Here is a 22,876-nt window from a genome sequence, read left to right on the forward strand (position 1 = left end):
AATATTTTCATGTTGGAATGCCCAGAGGCATTTGTCTGATTTTAGAAACGTAATACTGGATTAATTAGACACTGACTTGATCAAGAAAACAATCTGAGTAATTAAAGCAAACCTTGTCCCCGGTGAATATTTTTGAAGGGAATTGAGACCTAGATTTACCCAGAACAAACAGCATATGAACAAATGTACTTTATTTTAACGACTGATAAACTATTTGGATAATTTATAAATCACTTTATTTACAGACTTTATTCTCTTAAAGTACATCTCAAAATAACAAAGGTATTTACATTGGTGTAAAGAGACTATACTGCTTTATTTTACATTTCAAAATTACATGAACCTTAACACCCTGTATTCTACCAAGCCGTACTACACAAAGAAGTGTGTACATTGGCTGAAATTGGCCTGGAAACCTATGAATAAGTTACTTACATAAACACATAGGCAGGAACAGTATCTGCACAGCACAGTATGCAAGGAAGAATAGTTTCTCCAAGACAACTCTGCAAATGTACAGCAAAGGCTCTCCCAAAACATTTATTTACTGCAATGTGTTATAATGTATAGTTTTTTACTCTTTATCCATGAGATTTTAAATTAATTCAGATGAGTTTTGCTTGTTTATATTGACAATGTACAATTTACAAAGAATTACTATACAACTGTCAAAACTGTTTTTGCTGCTGGAACGTAAGTCAATCAATTCTGATTAAATAACAAACTTGCTTGAAAAAAAAAGGCTTTACTGTGCAGTGACTTCAAAGGTCTCTGAATGCTGTGCTATGGTATTTCTTTAGTGAATACACACTTTTATTCAAGTATTGCAAAAAATGCTAAGGCCACGTTTTTTTGAAGATCATCCATTTGTCCTCCTCCCCTTTGCCAAACAGGCCATAAAACCTTGCTGTTAAATTTTCTGAAATACTGGAGCACTGAAAAGGCGACAGGTTACAATCCATGGAACAACTGTCCTATTCAAGCCTCCCTTTGAAGTAAATGGTGATTATACAACAGCACATAAAATAGTCTTTTTGGTGATGGTTTTGCATTTAAATTCCGCTTTAATAGGACTTCTTTAGGATTTTATCTTAAATCTATAGGTCAGGAACAGATCCACAAAGATTGCTGCTCTTTATATTTGCATACATTTGTAGGTATGCAGTCTTCCTCAAAATTTCATTTTAATGTTTAATGAATTAAAATTCATTTTAATACAGACTAAAGAGCACTAACAGTCCTTATATATTATTGTCAAGTGTTTTTCTCTAAAGTGAATTCTGATGGCTGGCATAACATAATTTAATATATTCAGGATATACTCTCCAAGACAATTAGTGATTCTTTGTCATAATTAAACTCCTCTATGCTGCTTAAGTCCATTCTGAACTCTGATGGAAAAAGGACAACCTTGTAAAGGGTTCACTGGGCATTGTGTTAAAATTCACTTTCACATTAAGTATACACAATGATCATGCCTGTATTTGCATGCAAATAAAAAAAAAAAAAAAAGGAAATGACACTCAGGTATGTGAATTCATGAATTTGTGGGTGACAACAGCATGTATTGCATGTTTATAACACATAGGATTTCTCAAAGTGAGCTAGAGGTATTATAGTGAATCCCCAAAAATGTTTTAGGTGTTTATCCAGAGTAGCTACATGGCCCTCCAATCTCACTTGCAGGAATAATTAAGCACTGTAGAAAACTATAATAGTAAGTAGGTTGTTTCTGCGAGAAGGTGCAAAAGTTGAATCTGGTAGCCATAATCACTGAAATCAACAGGTATTTGAGCACAAGTCTCCAGCCCTTTTTTATGATAGAGAACCTCAGTATAACCCCTCTCTAGCAGGGGGAAAAACCATAGAGGCATCAATAGTTGGGGTCATCTGGATGGAGGAAGCAGAAAGGGGATTTGGGGAAGAACACATCCTTAATATGTCAGTGCAATGAGCAAAAGAAGGTTGCCCAGAACAGCTATTTAAGGCAAGTAGCTATGCGCTCTTTCCTTAACTCAGTTTCTCATTTTGCAGACACCCTCTTCACCCTGTCTTTTCAAGTGCAAGATGTGATTAGGTAATTAGCCAAAAGGGAATTTCCTTCTCAGGAATCCCAGTGTTAACAACCCTTAAGGGCCTACACCATACCAGTTGGATACCATACTAGAAATTGTGCAGCTTTGGTAACATGCAGTTCAGCCGTTAGGTCAATTTAGCTGAAACTTAGTGTATGATATCAGTAATGAGCTGTCAGAAGTTTCTTTAAGGATAAAGTGAATTCCCAGAACTATGCCACATGCAGTTGTGGGACAGAAGAAAAATGCCATATAAGGCCTGAATGGATTGCCCTTTCTGGTATATATGGACCTGATGAGGCAATATTGAAGACCATTCCTTCACAGTCAAAATTGTCGCTAAAATGTTCCTGGATTCATGCTCAAGTAATTGTTGCCTTGCAAAAAATGCTATAACAGCCACAGTTCTCTGAGTTTAAATCTATACCATATGTTGGCCCCGTTCCTCTAGATTTGGTTGCAGTGAAACCTTTGCACCGCTATTGATCACAGCAACAAATCTGAGTTAAGCAATATACTGTGTACATTATTCTATTGCTTTAATTACCTTGGGCATGCCAATATTATTTGATCAATATAGCTCAGTTTAAGTTGGTGACTTTCCCAATTCTCTTTGCTTGGATGTTCCCTTGATTCTCATTATTTAGCTAGGTAGGGCAAAAGACATGGATAACCCCAAAATGGCAAAACCTAAAACTGTTAGAAAATGGCCTCATTTGTTTCAAAACAGAGGAAAAAAAACCCAGTAACTTCGCTTAGGTATTAAATATGCATTAAAAACATTCTGAGGTTCAGTATGAAAAGTACTTAACTCATAGCAGCTTGCTCCACCAGATTTGTTTAAAGTTGGCATTTACATGCTAGTAAAGTCTACGTGCTAGTTATTCTGTCTTTTGTTCTTTTAGCCCATTTAGGTATAATTAATCACCCCAAGTTTACAAATGTGATTCTGTCAATCTATCTATGAGCATTTCTGATTGTATGCCAACAACTTTTTAAAAATGTATTTTCTGGTTAAAAGGAGCTATCTTGGTTGTGTGTTACTGTGCAAACAGCAAACAAGTCAAAAAAAGTTTCAAAAGAGATCCACAAGAGAGTACTGGCAGACATATACTGACTGGAAGACCAAGAAACTAAAGATGAAAGGAAAAAGGGCATAAATAGGCGCATAGTCTTTGGAATGCCTCCTCCTATGCTTTGGAACGCTGTCTCTGCTGGGATAGATTAACAGATTTTGAATCCACTCTGATTCAATGTTTCCTCAAGTAATCCAGATTTCAAATTAAGGCATCAGTAGTCAAGCCTAGATTATTTTGGGTTCCCTGGAGAAAACTTTGGGGGTGGGGGAGGAGCAATGGAGACAGTATGAGCCACACTGGGTTTGATAGTGGCCCACTCTTAACAGTCATGGAAATCTTGGCAAAAGGGTTTTTGACATCCCATTTCCCTTTCCAAGTACATTAGTTTGATGTAACATGTGCCTCTTCACAATCCGTTTCTACCCCACGGTGGGAAAAAAACCATGCATTTGGATCTTTGTACTCTTGTCTCTGATGCATTTCTTGCACATAGTATGATACCTCATTTTTATGACACAGATGCATTCCTAATGTACAGATATTCTGACGTTTTAAATCCTGTAACAGTGCATTCATAGAGCACTCAACAATTATTTTTTAGGAGTTATAAAATAAGTTATAACAAATGTCACAAGCATAAAAAAATCAGGTCCAGAGTCAAGCACTGAGTATCACTCTCTTTGGTACATACACTCCTAACCCTAGTTAGTTCAAGTAATGGTTTCACCGGTACATTACAGTAAGGTGGTAAGCAAGGGAGGAATCAAAGGGATCAATGGCCCACATTATGTAAGCATTTTTTCCTATCTCTCACATATTAAAATCCTGAGAGAATCCTGAGTACCATTTACTTAGGAGCAGCTGGTGGTTCACTGAGGAAAAAACAAATATAGTGGAAAAGTAGAAAAACTATCTCAGATTAATCATTTAAAAAATGGAAATAAAAATTTAGTTGAAAAAAAGGAGCATAACTCCTCAGATCCACATGCATTAATCCAATGACAGAAGATCCATGAGACAAAAAGATTAAAATTACATGAGTGAGGAACAGATACTTGGTTGAACTGAGATACACTGTTAAGTCAAAAAACAGAGTTATAAATTACACATAAAACAAAGTAGAGCAGTTATTAAAATGAAGAATGTTTACTAGTAACTTGAATTTCCATCGTTGGGTTCTTGGTGCTCCATGCCAACCATTTTCAAACTGCCAATATCGAAAAAACAAATGCCAAGTATTATTGTACATACTGAATTGGCAAAAGCATTTTGGGGGAGGGGGAGCCTTTGTGGAACAAATCCAGTGTAGGAGATCCAAAGGCAGCACAGGAAGAGGAGATGTTGTATCACTTCTCAGCCAATCAATTTTGGGGGAAAAAATATGGTTTGATGTTAGACAAACAACAATTTCTGTTTTTCAATGATCTGATTGAGGAGATCAATAGTCTCTCTAATTAAGGCCTCAAAAATCCCATCTGCTAGCTGCATCTTCACATACAGCTCATCTTCGTCATAGTTCACCCACTGAGCCTCTTCTTCATGCAATTCTTGAACCTTAGAATTAGAAACGGGAGGGAGAAAAGTCACTGTTATTAATATACTACTTTGTAAACATATATAATAAAAATTATTATTGTAAATCCATCTAACAATCATTATATAGAAGCTACAGATTTTCAACAACTCACAGGAAAGAAAACAAATAATAATTCCTAGATATATTACAATTAAAACAAAAATTAAAAATAGGACGATATCACTATTTATGAAGTCAATAAGAGTCAACACTAACTTGCTATCAATCAACCAATCAATCAATCACTCACCATCACTTATCAATGACTCTTGCCATTCCAGTAAGCCAGGCTTTAGTGTGACTCATATTCCACTGAAATTACTCATGTTACTTCAGAAGTGTTAGTAGCTTTAAGCCTGTTCATGCTTTGCAACAGTGCCAGCATTATTAATTAGTTCCATATCCATTAAGATTATGGCAGCCATTATTTATTCACCCCTCTCCTTTCTCTCAACTCATTAATTTTTCTTTCACATATTTATTTTGCAATTTGATTTTCATTTCTCAATATACGTTTATAATAGTTACTCATTTTTGTTTTCAGTCTACATTTCCTGAACAGCTATACCTTCTTAACCTTATATCATGCTTTATCATGAATATTTAAATACCCAATTCCTAAGAAATTAAAAATACCTTTGGCTTTTTTAATTTAGTCAACTCTTATTTTCACTTTAGAAAGTGGTTAGAAGCACACTTTCCCACTGATATTTATTCTTTACAATAGACCAAATACTACCCATTACCTTTCTACCAGCAATTGCACATCTTGAACTTCTCCATCAATTTTCCCATCTATAATAAACATTTCCCAACAAGCATGCCTTCATCTCTTTGCTCTATTTCTTTTTGCCATTTACGAATAATCTGCAATCATTCACTCGATTTTTGTGTTTAAAAACAACAATCGTATTTCTTGTTTATCTGCTGAAAATCAATTTGGGTTCTCAACCAACAAGGCACCATTTTTTCCAGAGGTATACACATGTCTCTTATATCACAAGCATATTTCTGTATCTATAAATACATTAAACAATCAAACAGCCTACTGTACAGTGAGTTGGTTCTGATTGAAGTGGCCTATATACATTTGTAAATAATAATAATAATAAAAATCCTTATTCTGCTTAAAGATCTAAATTTGGAAATGCCTAATTTTAGTTGACATTTATCCATAGTTTGCATGGATGAGAACACACAAGGAAAAATATGGTTCTTCAAAAGCACAGAAAAGGACATATTTAATTTGCCTGTCTATAATCCTTCTGCTTAGGAGGGCTGAAAGCCAAATCTGGGAAAGAAGAACAAGCTAATATGTAAACAACATTAGATCTAACTCATTTTTTCAAACCATGCAGGTTGCTAAGTATTTATGCCTGACTACGATGCATTATTGAAAAAACAATTACTAACCAATATGTGATCCACTCTATCCTTTTTTTTCCGTCCAAATTTCATCATTTTCTGCCAGTCTGTTTTATTATTTGATTCCTTTCTCAAATTTAAGAGCTTTAAAACCTCAGCTGTTATAAAGACCTTGGGTAAAGGAGAAATAAAAAAATAATGAATGCTAACTAAATACATTTTCTCTAGTTGCAACATCAATTCTACAAGCAGCTTTCAGGGAGAAGATTTCTAGTGAGGTCGTAGACATGGCATATATGCAACAGAAAACACATTGTATTGCTAGGTAATTACAAGTATAGTAAAGCAATTTGGTAGGTAACTCTAGAAATATCCATGAAGTTCATTATGAATTATGACACTGATTCAACTGTTGTACATTCCAGTATATAGATAAATGCAGCATCAGGCATTCTTTGGAACTATCCCCACCCATCCCCCCTCATTAATCCAGGTATAACTATTATTAGTTGCTGTATTGGAAGGATTTTAATTCTTTATATACTGGTTATCACTCATTGTAGTTTTTTGAAAAAAAATTGCATGTTAAATGTAAGCCATCTTGGATGGGTTTGTAACTGGAACAGTGTTAAGTATTGACAATTAAAGCCTTCATTATTTTAGTTTTAAGAAATAGAAGCATTTATCCATATCCTGTTTCAAATTAAAGAAACTATAGTGGGAAAATGAGAGATAGTATCATATGCACACTCATCTTGGATTGATGGTGTAAGAAAATTATTTTTTTCAAATAAAAAATAATTTATTTTTCAAATAAAAATGCATGATAAAATTCCACCAGACTTCACATTCTACCTCAAGTTCTAAGTCAGTGGTTCTCAGCATGGACTGGGGACACCTGGGAGTGCCCAAGACCCTTTCAGAGAGTCCACGAAGACAAATAAAGCTTTTAAAACTTCTCTGTTTTAAACCTTAATAAATATTCATAAATATAACCCATGTAAACCAAAGCTCTTTGGGGCCCTCAATCATTTTTTAGAATGTAACGACGTCCTGAGACCGAAACATCTGAGAACTGCTATCTAGATGAACTGCACTTTATTTCTATAAATATATTTGAAGTTCAAGATATTAATCTTATTCCTACTTTTATTTCTTCAAGATCACTTGGATCTTTAACTCGTCGAAAGTAACCAGAAATTATCCTGCTGGGTTTCATCCATAACGGCTGATTCAAATTTGGATCTTCTGCAAAGATTTCTTCAAAAATCTCTCTTGTTAAATCAAATACAGCCTTGATAAAAATAAAAGAAACACTGTATAACCATTGTATATTATAATACCATATCATTTTTCAAAGAACCAAACAAAAATATATTAATTAAAGTATTTATGCTGAATACTAGCTATACAGCAAGTGAAATATAATTTTGTTTAAATATTGCATTCTGGGGCCAAGATTTTTTACTGTTTTTAGTGCTTTTGAAAAATGCCTCCATATCCTCTTTTCTCTTTTACACTTCATTGTATCTGTCTTCCACAAACACACCATACCTTTTATATTGCATTCTATCACCGAGTCCAAAATAGCATTTTTTTTTTTTTTTTTTACAGATTGGGGACTCCTTTGATACATTTCTTCTATTTTTATACATTTCCCAATAATGAGATAACTGCCATACCTGTTTGTAGATTTGTTTACTAATAGTTTCAATGTCATCATTTTGGGGGAATTCATTCATGTCTCTGGGATTGCTGAGGGCTTGAAGATCATGCCCCAACTCTTTGCATTTCCATAGCTTCTCGGCTGCTGCATGCACCAACTCCTCCACTTCTTCTGCAACATATGGTGCAGCCAAAGGTTCTTCACATGGCTTTGGGGACACTTTTGGCAGTTCTATCTTAGGTAAGACTGCTGATTCTTCAGCTTGGTTTTGAGGGAGCTTATGTGAACTCAAGCCAAAATCCTCATCAAACCAATCTTGGTCATCTCCTAACACATTCAGAAACTCCCGGCTAAGTTCCAGTTCTGCCAGCCTCTTGGCAAGTTCTTCCTGTCCACTGGCACCAAATACAGGGCTTTCCTAAATAATAAGAAAGTGATTATTACTTAGAACCTTAAGTATTCCCTGCGCTATGCTCCTGAATTTGAAAAATATTATCCATTAATGCTTTAAGATTTAATGATATATAGTCATATTTTTTTGTTCTTAGGGTGCAAGAAAGTGGGATACAGAGAAAGTCTAATGGCTTTTACTAGAGGACCCACGGAGGTATGCCCTTGGTTGGTGACCATATAGAGCAGCGGTTCTCAACCTGGGGGTTGCGACCCCTTTGGGTCGAACGGCCATTTCACAGGGGTCGCCAAAGCCCTCTCTCGCCCCCCCACCCCTTCACTCACCCTCATTCTCTGCTCTGTTGGATCGCCGGCCGTTCGCTTACCCCGCCCACTCCCAATCTATTGCTGCCTCCTGAGTCCCAGCTGATGGCTAGAGGAAAAAAAAACTGTTCAAATTCTTGCCGCTGGGCTTCAAAGGGCCGCCCTATAGCCAGTGGTGCAGCTGAACCGTTTGTTAAATTGCTGGCTTGCCCCGCTCCTCCGCACCACTATTTATTGCCAATAAATAGTGGTCGGCGAGGGGCGGGTGAGTCAGCAATTTAACAAATGGTTCGGTGTTTTTTTGTAATTTTATTGGCCCCCGGAGCTTCAGCATAGGCTAATTAGCCCTTGCTTAGATCGGCTCCCGAGTCTCAGCTGATTTGTCTCAGCTGTTTTGCTCAGGGCTCTGCTGCTTTCTTGAAAAGAGTGCTGATTTTTTCCCCCTTAGCTATGCTGAGAAACGAAACTGAAACTGCTTTGCTGTTGCTGCAAGGTTGGAAAATTAGGCAGGCAGATTTCTTTTCTTTTTCCTCACCAAAAAAGGTAGGTGCAAACAATGGGAAATTTAGGGAAAAAGAGGAGAGTTCAAGATTTTAAAACACAAAAGAAAAAAAGCTCTCTTTAACTAGGAAATTGTAATAATTGAGATACTATTAGTTGTATATTTCTGAAAGCAGAAATGGTTAAGTTGTGGTTTGGAGGAATATATGGGGGAAATTATTTGGTTTATTATTATTGGTAAATATAATTAATTGATTTGTAAGAAATTGGATTGCATGGAAATAATTGGAATATTCATGTTCATATTGATTAATATACAAAAAAGGTAGTTATATAACTAATTGATTTATATTAAAATGTTGAATTTATATTAAACAACTGTAATATTACATAATTAACCAATGTGAGGATGGATATAAAAATAGATGACAATGGGAAGGGGTATAATATAGAATAGAAGGGAAAAATTGAATTTGATTAAGATTAGAGATGAGGATGAAGGGTAATATTGGTTTTTTACAAAAATAGATGAGGAATAAATATGGCAAAAAGGAAATATAGAAATTGTAAATTTAATTGAAATGACTAAACACTGTTTAAATTTGTGAACTGGCCAAATACTCTGTTCAAAGAAAATACATTGTATGTTTGTATATGTGTTTCTAATTATTGTTATTTATTCATATTTGTTCTCTTTTATTCTTTAAAGTTTAACAATTCATTCTTTATCTTAATATCTTTATATTTTTGGGGGGTTGGCTTTCTTCCCTTTCATCTTTTTTATTGTACAGCAATCTTTCTCCTCAAACCTACCACCTCTCTCTTTTCTTTCCTTCTTACTTTCTCTTCCTCTCCCTCTTCTTCTCCTCCCTACTTCCTCTTCCTTTCTCCTTCTCCTCCTCTCTTCCTCCCTCTCTTACCGTCCCTCCTACTCTAATTTCCATTCCCTTCCTTCATCCCTCTCTATTGCTGTATCCTTTTATGCATATGGACTACTCAGAGGGCTGAAAAAGTTATTTCTGACTGGTCCTCGCACTTTTGACCAGTCCTCAAACTTACGACTGTCCTCACATTTTACGTTTTTGCCCTATCTTGTCACCATGGTGAAGAGAAGCAGTTGTGAAATGAGTGACATGGTTGTTAAGAATGCTACAATGGGCATAAATGATGACCAGTCATAAGTGCGAAGACCGGTCAAAAGTGCGAGGACCAGTCAGAAATCATTTTTTTCAGCCCTCTGGGTAGTCCTTTTGTGCATATGGACTACTCAGAGGGCTGAAAAAGTTATTTTTGACTGGTCCTCGCACTTTTGACCAGTCCTCGAACTTACGACTGTCCTCACATTTTACGTTTTTGTCCTATCTTGTCACCATGGTGAAGAGAAGCAGTTGTGAAATGAGTGACACAGTTGTTAAGAATGCTGCACGGGCATAAATGTAAGGATGGTCATAAGTGTGAGGACCAGTCAAAAGTGCGAGGACCTGTCAGAAATGACTTTTTTCAGCCCTCTGAGTAGTCCCTATACACATAGCCATGGCCACCTGGCCACATGACCAGCTAGCCACGCCTACCCAGTCACATGACCTCCAAGCCACGCCCACAAAAAAGCCATGCCCACAGAACCGGTAGTAAAAAAATTTAGAACCCACCCCTAGTTGGGGGTCACCACAACATGAGGAACTGTATTAAAGGGTCGCGGCATTAGGAAGGTTGAGAACCACTGATATAGAGCAAGTCACATGTGGAAGCCCCAGTTAGTTAAATGGAAATGGTACAAAAGCAGTAACTCATGGATTGCATTCCTAACAGAGAAACAATATTCAAGAATACAATTCTATACCCAGAAAAGTAAAACACCTAACATGGAAAAATGTATTGACTAGGATTACAATGACCATATTAAATTCCTTATTATCCTACTTCATTGTATTCTTGTGAGGATATAACTAGATGGAAATATAGATACACTGATTTTTGCTCCTTCAAGAAAGGCAGGATATAAACATAAATAAATAACTGCAGTTCTTGTTCATCTAGTTTTTAGTTTTATAGATAAACAAACAAACAAAAAAAAAAGGAATGTGAATTCAGTTGTTAGGATCCCAAATTTTAAAAAGTAAACCAAACATTCTAAACCTAAAGGTTAGACCAAGCCAACTATAAAATATCCAATGAAATCTTTATATTTTATTTTCTCAGAGACTCTCCTCTTTGCCTTTTAATAACTCACTTCTGAAACACTAGAGTTCTAAAAGCAGTTTGTGACATGTATAATTTGTTGTTGTCATCAGCTTCTTTTACAAAAAAAATATAACTGCCCAAAGAAAATAGAGTTGATATTTGTACATTGAGATGCTTTGTCATCTCCCATAATGTCTATTGATGGGGTTCTGATACCCCAGAGAGGAGATACTTGCAATATTGGGATCCTTGTAGACTCAATCCTACTGTTATATAGGCAGGTGGAGCCCCTAGCTCCAAGGGCTTTTGACCAGATTCTGTGGTAGTTTTTGTAGTTTTTTGTCAGCACATTACAAAAAATATGTTGAGACTTTGGAAAAAGTGCAAAGAAGAGCAACTAAGATGATTAAAGGCCTGGAGAAAAAACATGAAGAACGGCTACAGGAATTGGATATGGGCAGTCTAGAGAAAAGAAGGACTAGGGGTGACATGATAGCAGTAGTCCAGTATTTGAGGGGCTATCACAAAGAAAAGGGGTCAACTTATTTTCCAAAGCATCAGACGGCAAGAAAAGAAACAATGGATGGAAACTAATCAAGGAGAGAAGCAACCTGGAATTAAATATAAACTTCCTAACAGTGAGGACAATTAACCAGTGGAACAGCTTGCCTTCAGAAGTTGTAGTGGCTTCATCACTGGAGGTTTTTAAGAAAAGACTGGACAACCATCCAGACTGGACAACCATCTATCTGAAATGGTATAGGACTGTGATGGTGAACCTATGGCACACATGCCCGAAGTGGCACACAGAGCCATGTTGCCTGGTATGTGCGGCCTCGCCAGTTCCTCTTCCGGGTTTCTGGCGCACATGCACGACACTCAGCTGGTCTTTTTGCATGTGGCAGTGCCGGAAACTGGAAGAGCTGGTTTTCCGTTTTCCTGTGTGAGCATGTGTGCTGGCTAGCTGATCATTGCGCGTGCATGCACGCCAGAAACCCGGAAGAGTAGCTGGCTGGCGCGCACGCGTGCACTGAAAACTGGAAGTTCATTTTCAGGTGCGTGCATGCTCGATGCTGAAAAGCCATCACTGGTATAGGGTCGCCTGCTTCAGTAGTAGTTTGGACTAGAAGTCCTCCCTTCCAGCTCTATTCTGATTGATTTATTGACTGATAGTAGCCTTGCCTAAAAGCAGAAGAACCTTGTGACATTGATTTATGCACTCATCACAACTTGGCTAGATGACAGTAATGAACTCTATAGGATGCTACCACTGAAAAGTTATATGGTTGGCTAACACTCATCAACCAAGTCCTATATGGCTTAGCACTGAGGTCTTCAGGACTGCATTTTTCAACAGGAATTGACCCTCCAATACATATATCCTGAAACGCTTGTTCCAGATTTCCATGAAGTTAGGGGATATGAGATTCACAGGTGGCTCTTTTTGATAGTGGGCCTATGCTTTCGAATGGCCTTTCTCTCAATACCAAACTTGTTTTCACATTATAAACTTTCCAAACAGTTTTGAAAATAAATGGGTTTTTTGGGAGAATTTATAGAGACCGAGATGATGGTATTGAATGTTTCAGTTATTGTTACTGTATCTAACACTGTTGTTTTGTGATTTATTTTTAGTGAAATGTTGGTTTAATTTTACTTTATATTACTGTAGTACTGCTGTGGTTTTAGTTACACTATTGTAATGTTCTTGATCTGTTGTGAACTATGGAGTCTGATTTGAACGTGCCAGTGTACAAACATGATAAAAACAAAAGTGATTAAAAACAAACAAAAATGTGAAACACAAAAATAACATACAGCTTATTAATAAGCCACAGCCTGTCAAATTTCATAACTGAAGCATTACTCTAGTCTTACTTATCTTAATTATGAACTATACTTACTGGTCTGGGACACATATCTGGGGAAGATACTTCTTCTCCATCATCCAATTCTGATACAACTAAAAACCTCTGCTGTTCATTAGTTGCCAAGTTATTTTCTTGGACAGCACCGAGTCCTTGATTGCTAAAATGGATCTTCTCATTCCTTGCCTTTTTGATTTGCTGAAATTGAGTGACTGTGTCTTTCACAAAACCTTGCAGGAGACTATCAGCCAACAAACCAACTCTTTCCTGTCGATCTAGTAGATTTTCCTTTTCTTGGGATGGAACTTTAAGTTGGGCTTCCAGTTGGTTTCTTTCTTTTGTCAACAAGTCCAGAAGCGGCGTTGCAGATTTCTCCAGATTACTGGGAGGAAATCTGTTTTCTGTTTCCTCTTGCCAAACAGACCCTTGCTTCCATTTCTCAGGAAAGCTGCTGTCCAAAATCCCTTCTACTTCAATAGCAGAATCTTCTTTGTGGATATTTGAAATGGCGGGAGGTAACATACCATTATCATTTTTAGAGGATTTGGGAGAGTCAAAGTCTTTGGTTTCTTGATCAAACTCGTCAACAATACTAATAACTGCCACACAGCCACTTGGTTTATTGAATTTTACATAATCTCTAGCTCCAATTGAACCTTTTAAGGCAGATGATTCTCTTGGAGATTTCTCATTTGAATTTCTTTTATTCTTTTCATTTTCAAGACTGTCTAAACCTTCCTGATTTGTTTTGTGTTGATTATCTAGTTCATGCTTAAAGAAAGAATTTTCATTTGAATCTAAGTCATTACCAAAACTTTCTGAAAAAAGAGAGATTTTTTGTGGAGGAGCAAAAATACCATGTTTTTCTTTACAATCAAAATATTGAATACCATTGTAAGAGCCATTATTGTTTCCTTCAGGTTTGTCCAACTCTACACCAGCCCAAAAACCTTTATCAAAATTTGTCTGACCTTTAAATTTCAGTGTTCCAGGCTGGACATTACTCACAAGAACTCGGTCACCAATGCTGAAACCAAGCAAAATATCTTCTTGTTTTTCTGATGATGCCTTGAAACTGGAAGCCGAAGATGAATCATCATCATCATCATCATCATCATATGGTTCTTTCTCCACATCGCCACGTTCTTTATTTTTCACAAATTCTGTTGGTGACTGGAGTTCTAACAATCTTTCTGATTGAATGCTATCAGCTACAGACAAAGATTTTTCACTGAGACATTCACTTATTTCATCATCACTTCCAAAACTAGGGGATTCACTCCTAGGAGGTCTTGTGTACAAAGTGTTCTCTCCCTGTGATCCTGTATCTTGTCTGAAAGATAATGTAGGTGCTTGAAAAATATCTTTTTGATATTCAGTAAGAATTATCTCACTTTTTGATATATCTGTTCCTAAGGAAGACTCTTCAAAATCACTAGAATATGATTGCTCTTCACAAATGGAAATCTGTTCTGAAACCAGGAAATCACCTTTCAGTGTATCTTTCCCCAGCCTATCAGAGGATTTGACTGATGTAATACTTTCATCATCCTTGAACCTTTCACTTGGCATCTCCTTGATTTCCTGCGCACTTATGCACTCCAAGACAAATTGATCCTTTTCCGACAGTTCAGTCTCTGGAGGGACCTCTGTCTTTAAAGGAACTGAATTGTTTTGATTTAAATCAAAAACTGAGGCATCATATATTTCATAAACCTGGGAAACTATTTCAACATCTAATTCTTTTGATTCTGCTGTCTCTTGCACTATAGATCTGGTAGTGGGAGAGTCATAACTCACTGCATCTTCAGACTTATTCAGTGATATGGAAGATATTTTGCTCGTGTTTCCTAAGTCTTTGAGAATAGCTGACGAGAGTAAACTATCCAAATTGTCAGATTCTGCTATAGATTTTCTTAGGGTTTTGAGGACTGTGGATGCTGTAGGAGATTGCTTCTCTGCCTGAATCTCTGCTTCTGTGAATTTCATGGTGTTTACAGACACAGATTGTTCAGAATGTGGCACAGCATCTTAAGAGAATAAAACAAAATCAAACACACATACTTAAAACAATTGTGCCCTTTTATTTAGCATTATTAAAGAAGTAAAAAATCTGGGTATTATAGGAAAAAACAGAAATTCTTACTAGAGAATGCTAACCTGTCCCATCAAATAGCATGAGTATTCCACTGTTTACATATAAATGGCTAAAGTATAATTTAAAAACAATATCCTAATCAAATGTATAATCAATAAGACTTCATACATGCTTTGATTCTACTATGCATAGGAATTAACAGACCCCAAAATATATTCAAAGATTTTAAAATTGTTTAAATGTTCCCTTTAAATTTCTTGTACAATAAACGAGGTGATTGTTTTGAAATGTTTGATTTTTCCTTCCCTATCTGATACTTTACTAAACTTAAATGTTTATTAAAAGAATTCCAGAATGAAGAAGTGTGAGCAGAGAGACACGTAATGAACACAAGTAAATTATCCAGTGTTACTCTGAATCTGAATCTCTATCTTGTTTCTTTCTAAAAAGCTATCAACTCCAGTTCAGACATAGTGCAAACTCAATATAGTGTCAGAAGAGATTCTTATATTTATTTAGCCACTCTGAACCAAAAATGCCTGGTAGCAACTACTAGCATTCTTCTTTGAATTTCTTTTGAAGAAATATTATAAATAAAATTGCTAGAAAATATGCATAATAGCTTATAGAAAATAAAATACATTTTTAGAATTATACTGAATACGAAATAATTCAATAGATTCTTACTTGTTGCAATACTATGGGAAAGAGTTCTCATTTTTTTAAAAAAGTGTTAGCTAAAAATAATAAAATCTATTAATTCACTTGCTTGCTTTTCAATTATAATTTTTTTTAAAACATACTTTTAGTTGAAATTATTTTAATCACATTAGGTATATGAAGATAACTTGTGTAATTTTAATATTAAACAAATAACTTCCAAGATACATACCAATATGTTCCGCAATAGATTCCAAAGATCCTCTAGAACGTTCAGAATCAGTGAGTGATTTCCAACTTTTGGATATTTCAGACCTAAAAAGAAGTTTTGAAAAGATCACTCATACATGTACTTACAGATATTTTAAACATTCTGAAAATACTGTACACTGTATCAGAATTAACAAAATAAAACACATAAAACAAGGAGAAAGCATATTATTTTTTTCAAAAAATATATCAAAAATTTAATCCAGAGATTTGAATACTGCAATCCATCCAAAATCCTTAGCTGAATTAGGATTTGAGATCAGATTCTAATCTCACTGCTCTAGAACACACAAGTCTATTCAGTAGCCACCAGATTTCTAAGTTTTAGACATAGTTGCATGCCTATTACGAAGTATGTCAGGAGAAGATTATAATTTCCCCATTTGTTAAGCTTTTGCTTTTTATTTAATTTTTAGGGAGTAGGATAATAGTTATATCTGCTACCCCAAAGGAAGGTATGGCATTGGGAAATAGAGCTAACAGGATTTTTTTTACAGTTCTTTCTCAATCTGAGATTGGTTACCATACCAGAAAACTGATTAATTTAAAGTCCCGCAGCTGACTCCTGGGCAGTGAATAGCAAAATATCTGTCAATGAGAATGTGGTTCTGAGAAATCATATTGACCTGGCACGTTTTGCTAAAATTGGGTTTGAAAAGGAAAAAACATATCCAATTTATTCAAGTTATTTGCAGCAATATAAGATTGATGGGCAAAGAAGTAATCTCTGCATAATTTTATTTTATTTTATTATAAAATTATTGGCCTCCCAAATTACCATAAGGTAACTCCGAGCGGTTACAGACAAACAAACAAAACAAAAATAAACCTACATTAAAATCTGAATAAATTAAAACCACACATTAAAATCAACGACACGTGGACAGGATAGCAATAGAATGGTTACTCGATCAACCACATCTACTGTGCTTTTTCCCACATTGGGGCTGCAGGCCAACTGGCAGAGCCAAGTCTTTAGGTCCTTACAGAAGGATAGGAGGGCTGGGGCCAACCTCGCATCAGGGGAGCAAGATGTTCCAGAGGGCAGGAGCAACAGTATAGAAGGCCCTCCTCCTGGACCCTATTAGCCAGAATAATTGGGCTGACAGGACCCACAGCATGCCAGCACAAGTGGGACGGTCCAATCTCAACGGGGTTAGACAGTCCCTCAAATAACCTGGATCCATGCCATGAAGAGTTTTAAAGGTGATCATCAACACCTTGAATTGTACCTGGAAACAGACCAGCAGCTAATGCAGCTTGTGGAGTAGTGGTGTTATAGGGGCCATTAATGGGGCCCCCAAACTGCCTGCACCATTGTACTCTGAATGCTCTTCAAGAGTAGCTTCATGTAGAGCGCATTACAATAGTCCAACCATGAGATGACAAGGGACCGAATGATAATAATCTATACTTTCTAAATTCTCATACAATAATACTTGGCATTATTCTCATAAATAAATTGGTAGCAGCCTCTGCAGTAACCTGCAGTGGTACTGAAATGGTGACAGGAAATGGTAACATCATCATATAGATATTGCTTTTATGTAGTTGCATCCCAATGTCTAACACAAGTTAAGATTTTTCTTTTTTAGCATGAGTTTTGGGCATGACTTTATGATTTTGAATACTACAGTCTAGTGCATATTAATGAATAAGTGTTAAGGATTATTAATTAACAGCAACCATAATAATTTAATTAAACCACTATTAATTTATAATACCCTCTTTCCTCTGGAACATGTTTTTTTGTATACAAAATTATATACCAAAATTTACTTGGTCAGTCTCTTTTAACATGAATTCATCCATATATTTCTTTTGATCAGCATCTCAGATTCTTAAATATGCATGCATATAAGATAGTTTTCTCCCTTTGAAAGAGATACAAACCCTTTCTAGGCTGCTAAGGGCGTATATTTAGGAAGGCCATCATGCATTAACTTTAAGCAATTACTTTACCTATGAAGTGGTGGGGGTTTGATCTTTGGTTTCTCAGTAACCGAAGATGGAGTTTTGATTTGAGGTTTAGCTGTTGGTGTTGTCTCAAAATCCCGATTCAATTCCTCTTCCGTTTTCTTGATGAATTCATCATAAGTCTGATGTAAAAAAAATAAGATATTAGAAAGACCTTAACATTATCTTATTCTTTATTAAATTTGTTTTCAAATATTAATCTTATTGAATATTGAAATTTGGAAGTGTGTGTGTGCGTGCGTGAGTGTGTAAGATATACAAATGTTTTATAGTTATTATATAATTTAACCTATGAAGATATTTTTATTTTGGTTTTGGTCAATATTATTATATTACTATCAGTATCAAAGCAAACTCAAAAGGAAAAAATATTCAAAGAAAATGAGGCAAAAGAAAACATGGGAATATCAATATGTAACATACACACATTCTATTTTAACATTTCTTTCAAATTAATTCTTACCTCCAACTGTTTGATCAAACTTGCTTCTTGAGCTTTAAGTTTCTCTTTGAGCCTCTTCTTCTGTTCTTTTTTCAGCCTATAAACAACAGACTTTTTTTTCCGCACTTCGTCTTTCAGAGCCCAGATTCGACTTTCAATGTCACTTTGATCAGATGTAGTTTCTAAAAAAAATAAAATATATTATTTAGAAAAAATATTTTATATTTGCCTGCTAGAACAGCCACATAAACCTACTTTACCTAATCACTGTTAAGAATCCAATCTCAACCATAATTACAATAAAATTATCTTATTTATTAAAAACAGAACTAAAACAGAACTTCTAAATTTAAGTGATACGTAAACTAAAGTGATAAACATGATTTGTTCCTTTTACCCATTCCTATCCTTTCTCTGTAATCTTTCTGATGAGGGGTCTTGACTTTTTCATTTCCCAAATTGAAAATTGGTGGAAAATTGCAAATATGTTATATTTAATGTTGTAATCTACATAGAATTCAAGCCCCATCAACTCCAATGAAAAACTGAGACCCATTAAAAATAGTTTAAAAATTATAAAAAGGAAGTTGAAGCCCTAATACTTACCTGATTGGGTCATGGATAAAGACTCATCAGACCAACTATATGAGATATCCTGAGATTTTGTAGATGACAGCTGCTTTCCTCCAGACTTCGGTGTTTGTTTGTTTGATTCTTGTTTTGATAGAGATGCACTGCTTTTGCAAGGAGACTATATCAAGATGAAAAAAAGAGTAAATAAGGAATATATATCACACGCACACACACGCGCACACACCCCTCACACTAATTACAAGCATGGATTTATTTATAATTTATACTAATTACAAGCATGAACTTATTTTGATTTCTGTCTCTCTCAAGCAGGGGAGGCCAACTAGTTAGGGAAATCTTGTTGCTGGACAAAAAATGGCAAGCCTCTGATGCCCTCTCAGATACCAAGCAAGGATTTCAAACAGATCCTTGTCTATGTCATATATTGCTAGAAGGAGAGACTTTCTGGATTTCTGATTTTTCAAGGTATCAGTTTACTTCTATTATGTCTAGGACCAAACATATGTCTGTGTTCTTTCTTTTTTTAAAAGGTTGTACAGAATGAAAAGAATCATTCCTGGAGAATCTTTTCTATGGTTGGAAGCTGAAGTAGGTAATGTATATCTGATAATATCTCCCACATTATAATCATATGCTTGCAGTTCTAAAGTAGAAATAATTTCTTCCCTGGAATTGTTCCAAAATCAAAGCTATGGGCCTTTTCTTCAGTACTCTTTGATTGGGGGCATAATGGCTCAGCAGTTAAAGATGTTGAGCTTGTCAGCTGGAGCTGATAGCCTGGGTTAGCGACCTGAGTGCCGTGCAATGAGGTGAGCTCCTGCCCACCTAGCTAGCACTTAGACTTAGACTTATATACCGCTTCACAGTACTTTACAGCCCTCGCTAAGCGGTTACAGAGTCAGCATATTGCCCCCAACAATTTGGGTCCTCATTTTACCACCTTGGAAGGATGGAAGGCTGAGTCAACCTTGAGCCTGGTGAGATTTGAACAGCCAAATTGCAGGCAGCTGCCAGTCAGCAGAAGTAGCCTGCAGTACTGCACTCTAACCACTGCGCCACAGTGGCTCATCTATCAGTTTGAAAGCATGCAAATGCGAGTGGATTAATAGGTACCACTTTGGTGGGAAGGTAACAGTGTTCTGTGTGCCTTTGGCATATAGCCATGCTAGCCACATGAACACAGAAAATGTCTTTGGACAAGATATAACTCCCTCGGCTAAGAAACAGAGATGAGCACTGCGCCCTAGAACAGGACATGATCAGACAGGAAAACCTTTCTCTTTCCCTTTCATCTGCAAAAGACCTTGACTACATGCTCAGAAAAACATATATATTCATTTAGTGACCATTCAAAGATACAAAAGTACTGAAAGAAGTGACATATGACCTGTTCTCACATGACCGCTGCAGCATCTCTATAGTCACATGATCAAAATTTATGTGCTTGGCAACTGGCAAGCATTTATAATTGTCCCAGAGTCATGTGATTACCATTTGTAACAGGGGTGAAATCTAAAATTTGTTACTACCGGTTCTGTGGGCGTGGCTTGGTGGGGGTGGTAATGTGACTGGGTGGGCATGGCCAACTTTTTTTTTTTTTTTACTTTTAAAAGCATTTTTTCTACAACCTTAAGAGGTTGCGGAAAAAAATGCTTTTAGAAGCCTCTGACGATCAGGCAAGTCAGCTGGGATCGCCAGAGGCTTTTAAAGGCATTTTTTTTCCTACAATCTCTTCGGCTGAAGAGGTTGCAGAAAAAAATGCTTTTAGAAGCCTCTGACGATCAGGCAAGTCAGCTGGGATCGCCAGAGGCTTTTAAAGGCATTTTTTTTCCTACAATCTCTTCGGCTGAAGAGGTTGCAGAAAAAAATGCTTTTAGAACCTTCTGACGATCAGGCAAGTCAGCTGGGATCACCAGAGGCTTTTATAGGCATTTTTTTTTCTACAGCCTCTTCGGCTGAAGAGGTTGCAGAAAAAAATGCTTTTGAAAGTATAAAAAACAGCCTCTGATGATCGTGCGGCTCAGTTGGGTATGGGGGGGTGGTGCAGGGATTTTTGCTACCGGTTCTCCGAACCACCCGTCGCCATCACTACCGGATCAGGCGATCCGGTCCGAACCGGGAGTATTTCACCCCTGATTTGTAATCATTCCAACTGGCTTCCAACAAGCAAAGTCTATAGGGGATGTCAAATTCACTTAACAACTGCATCAATCATTTAATAACTGCAGTGATTCTCTTAATAATGTGGGAAAAAAACAGTAAAATACAATGTAATTTGTTTAACAATTGCCTTGCTTAACAACAGAAATTTTAGGCTCAATTGTAGTCATAAGCTGAGGACTACCTATAGTTTCATTTCATCTATACTTAAAACACTGTTATGTTTTGAACTAGATCTAAGAAGTCCTGAAGGAAACTGCAATACAAAGAAATAAATAAAATGAAGGCAATAAATATAAAATGATATGAAAAGCATAGAGAAAAGGTATTGAATAGATGAAGATCTTGAAAAGCAAAGAAAATGGGGAGAAATAAAGAAAAGACTAAGCTAAAGAGAAGGTAGGCAAAAGGTTTGGAGTTTTATTTCTGCATGGGAGATTAAGGAGCAAAACGGGTACTGTAAATCTTGGGTCTCTTTTAGGCATTCAGTTTTACCTGTTAAGACACCTGAGGTGTTTTCCCAACTTGGGCCCTGTCCCTACCCATTTTTCAAATACAGCCCTGAAATGCCAATTTGACACTTGAAGATAATGAATTTTCTGTGCTCCTTGAATAATGTTTTGAATATTAAGAAGACTGAAAGTTATTATCCTTGGAATTCTCAATTTCACATTTGAGATTACTCCCATCTGCTTAGGAAGATTTTCATAGGTAGTAAATCAACAGAATCTCAATCTCTCCCAAGGTCTCATTTAAAAATTGACCTCCAGCACCTCTTTCCTAACAGTACTCAAAGCACTTCAAGACTGTGGTCCTGAAATCTGAAGTCAAACTATGGGAACATTTTGTTTTTTTAAGGGCAGTAAGCAGTAAAATAGTATTTATGTTTCTGATATCACTAGCACTTAAATTTATATACCACTCTATAGTGTTTTACAGAACTTTCTGAGTGGTTTACAAATATCCTCATGTTGCCCCCAACAATCTGGGTCCTCATTTTACTGATCACAGAAGGATGGAAGGCTGAATCAACCTTGAGCAGCTCAGGATTGAACTCCTGGCAGTGAACACAGTCAGCCTTCAATAGTGCATTCTAAGCACTGCGCCAGATGTATTAACCCTATTTTACTAAAAAGAAAAAAAAAAAAGGAAAGAGGGGGGAAAGGGGGGGGAAGAAACTTTCCCCAAATAACCATTTACAACCTTCACAGAAGGATTCTGACAAGCAAAGCCAATGGGGGAACCAGATTCATTTAGTGACTGTACGATTTGCTTAATGACCTTGGCAAAAAAAATGTGACTCATTTAATAGCATCATCGCTTAATGATGGGAGTTCTGGTGCCGAGTTTGGTCATAAGTCAAAGACCATCTGTACGTCACTTCAACAGGGTTTTAGAGGCTGAAAAAATAGTTTAGGGTGACCACACTCATAAAATGTTGCCTACTTTTGCTAGTGACAAAAGTCACCATCTTTTCACCCTTTTAGTCAAGTTTAATGTTGTATCAGAAATCATTTCATCTCCTTTATCCATCCAGTCTTAAATAACAAAGATTATGTAAGCATGGTATTTGGAGATTAAGTCACCTTTCCTATTTAGATGATCTCACATTAGATAACAACACCCAATCAACAGAGAAAACTACAGTTT

The 22,876-nt window shown here is 36.3% G+C and overlaps 1 protein-coding gene across 5 annotated transcripts in view; it reads right to left on the reverse strand.

Annotated features, from left to right (window-relative positions):
• Positions 1-219: 219 nt before the first annotated feature.
• Positions 220-22,876, reverse strand: part of CEP350 (centrosomal protein 350) — a 112,229-nt gene continuing 89,572 nt past the window's right edge. For all 5 annotated transcript variants that reach the window (XM_034409688.3, XM_060690126.2, XM_060690127.2 and 2 more), the window contains 9 exons: positions 19,079-19,223; positions 18,494-18,654; positions 18,016-18,152; positions 16,016-16,098; positions 13,062-15,055; positions 7,778-8,179; positions 7,243-7,389; positions 6,144-6,266; positions 220-4,708 (listed from right to left, as the gene is read on the reverse strand). In XM_034409688.3, coding sequence (XP_034265579.2) covers positions 4,547-4,708; positions 6,144-6,266; positions 7,243-7,389; positions 7,778-8,179; positions 13,062-15,055; positions 16,016-16,098; positions 18,016-18,152; positions 18,494-18,654; positions 19,079-19,223 — 3,354 coding nt within the window. In that variant the 3' untranslated portion in view covers positions 220-4,546. The remainder of the gene's footprint in view (positions 4,709-6,143; positions 6,267-7,242; positions 7,390-7,777; positions 8,180-13,061; positions 15,056-16,015; positions 16,099-18,015; positions 18,153-18,493; positions 18,655-19,078; positions 19,224-22,876) is intronic.

This window comes from Pantherophis guttatus, chromosome 3, assembly GCF_059756535.1.
Source record: "Pantherophis guttatus breed Tessera chromosome 3, ASM5975653v1, whole genome shotgun sequence".
Lineage (NCBI taxonomy): Eukaryota > Metazoa > Chordata > Lepidosauria > Squamata > Colubridae > Pantherophis > Pantherophis guttatus.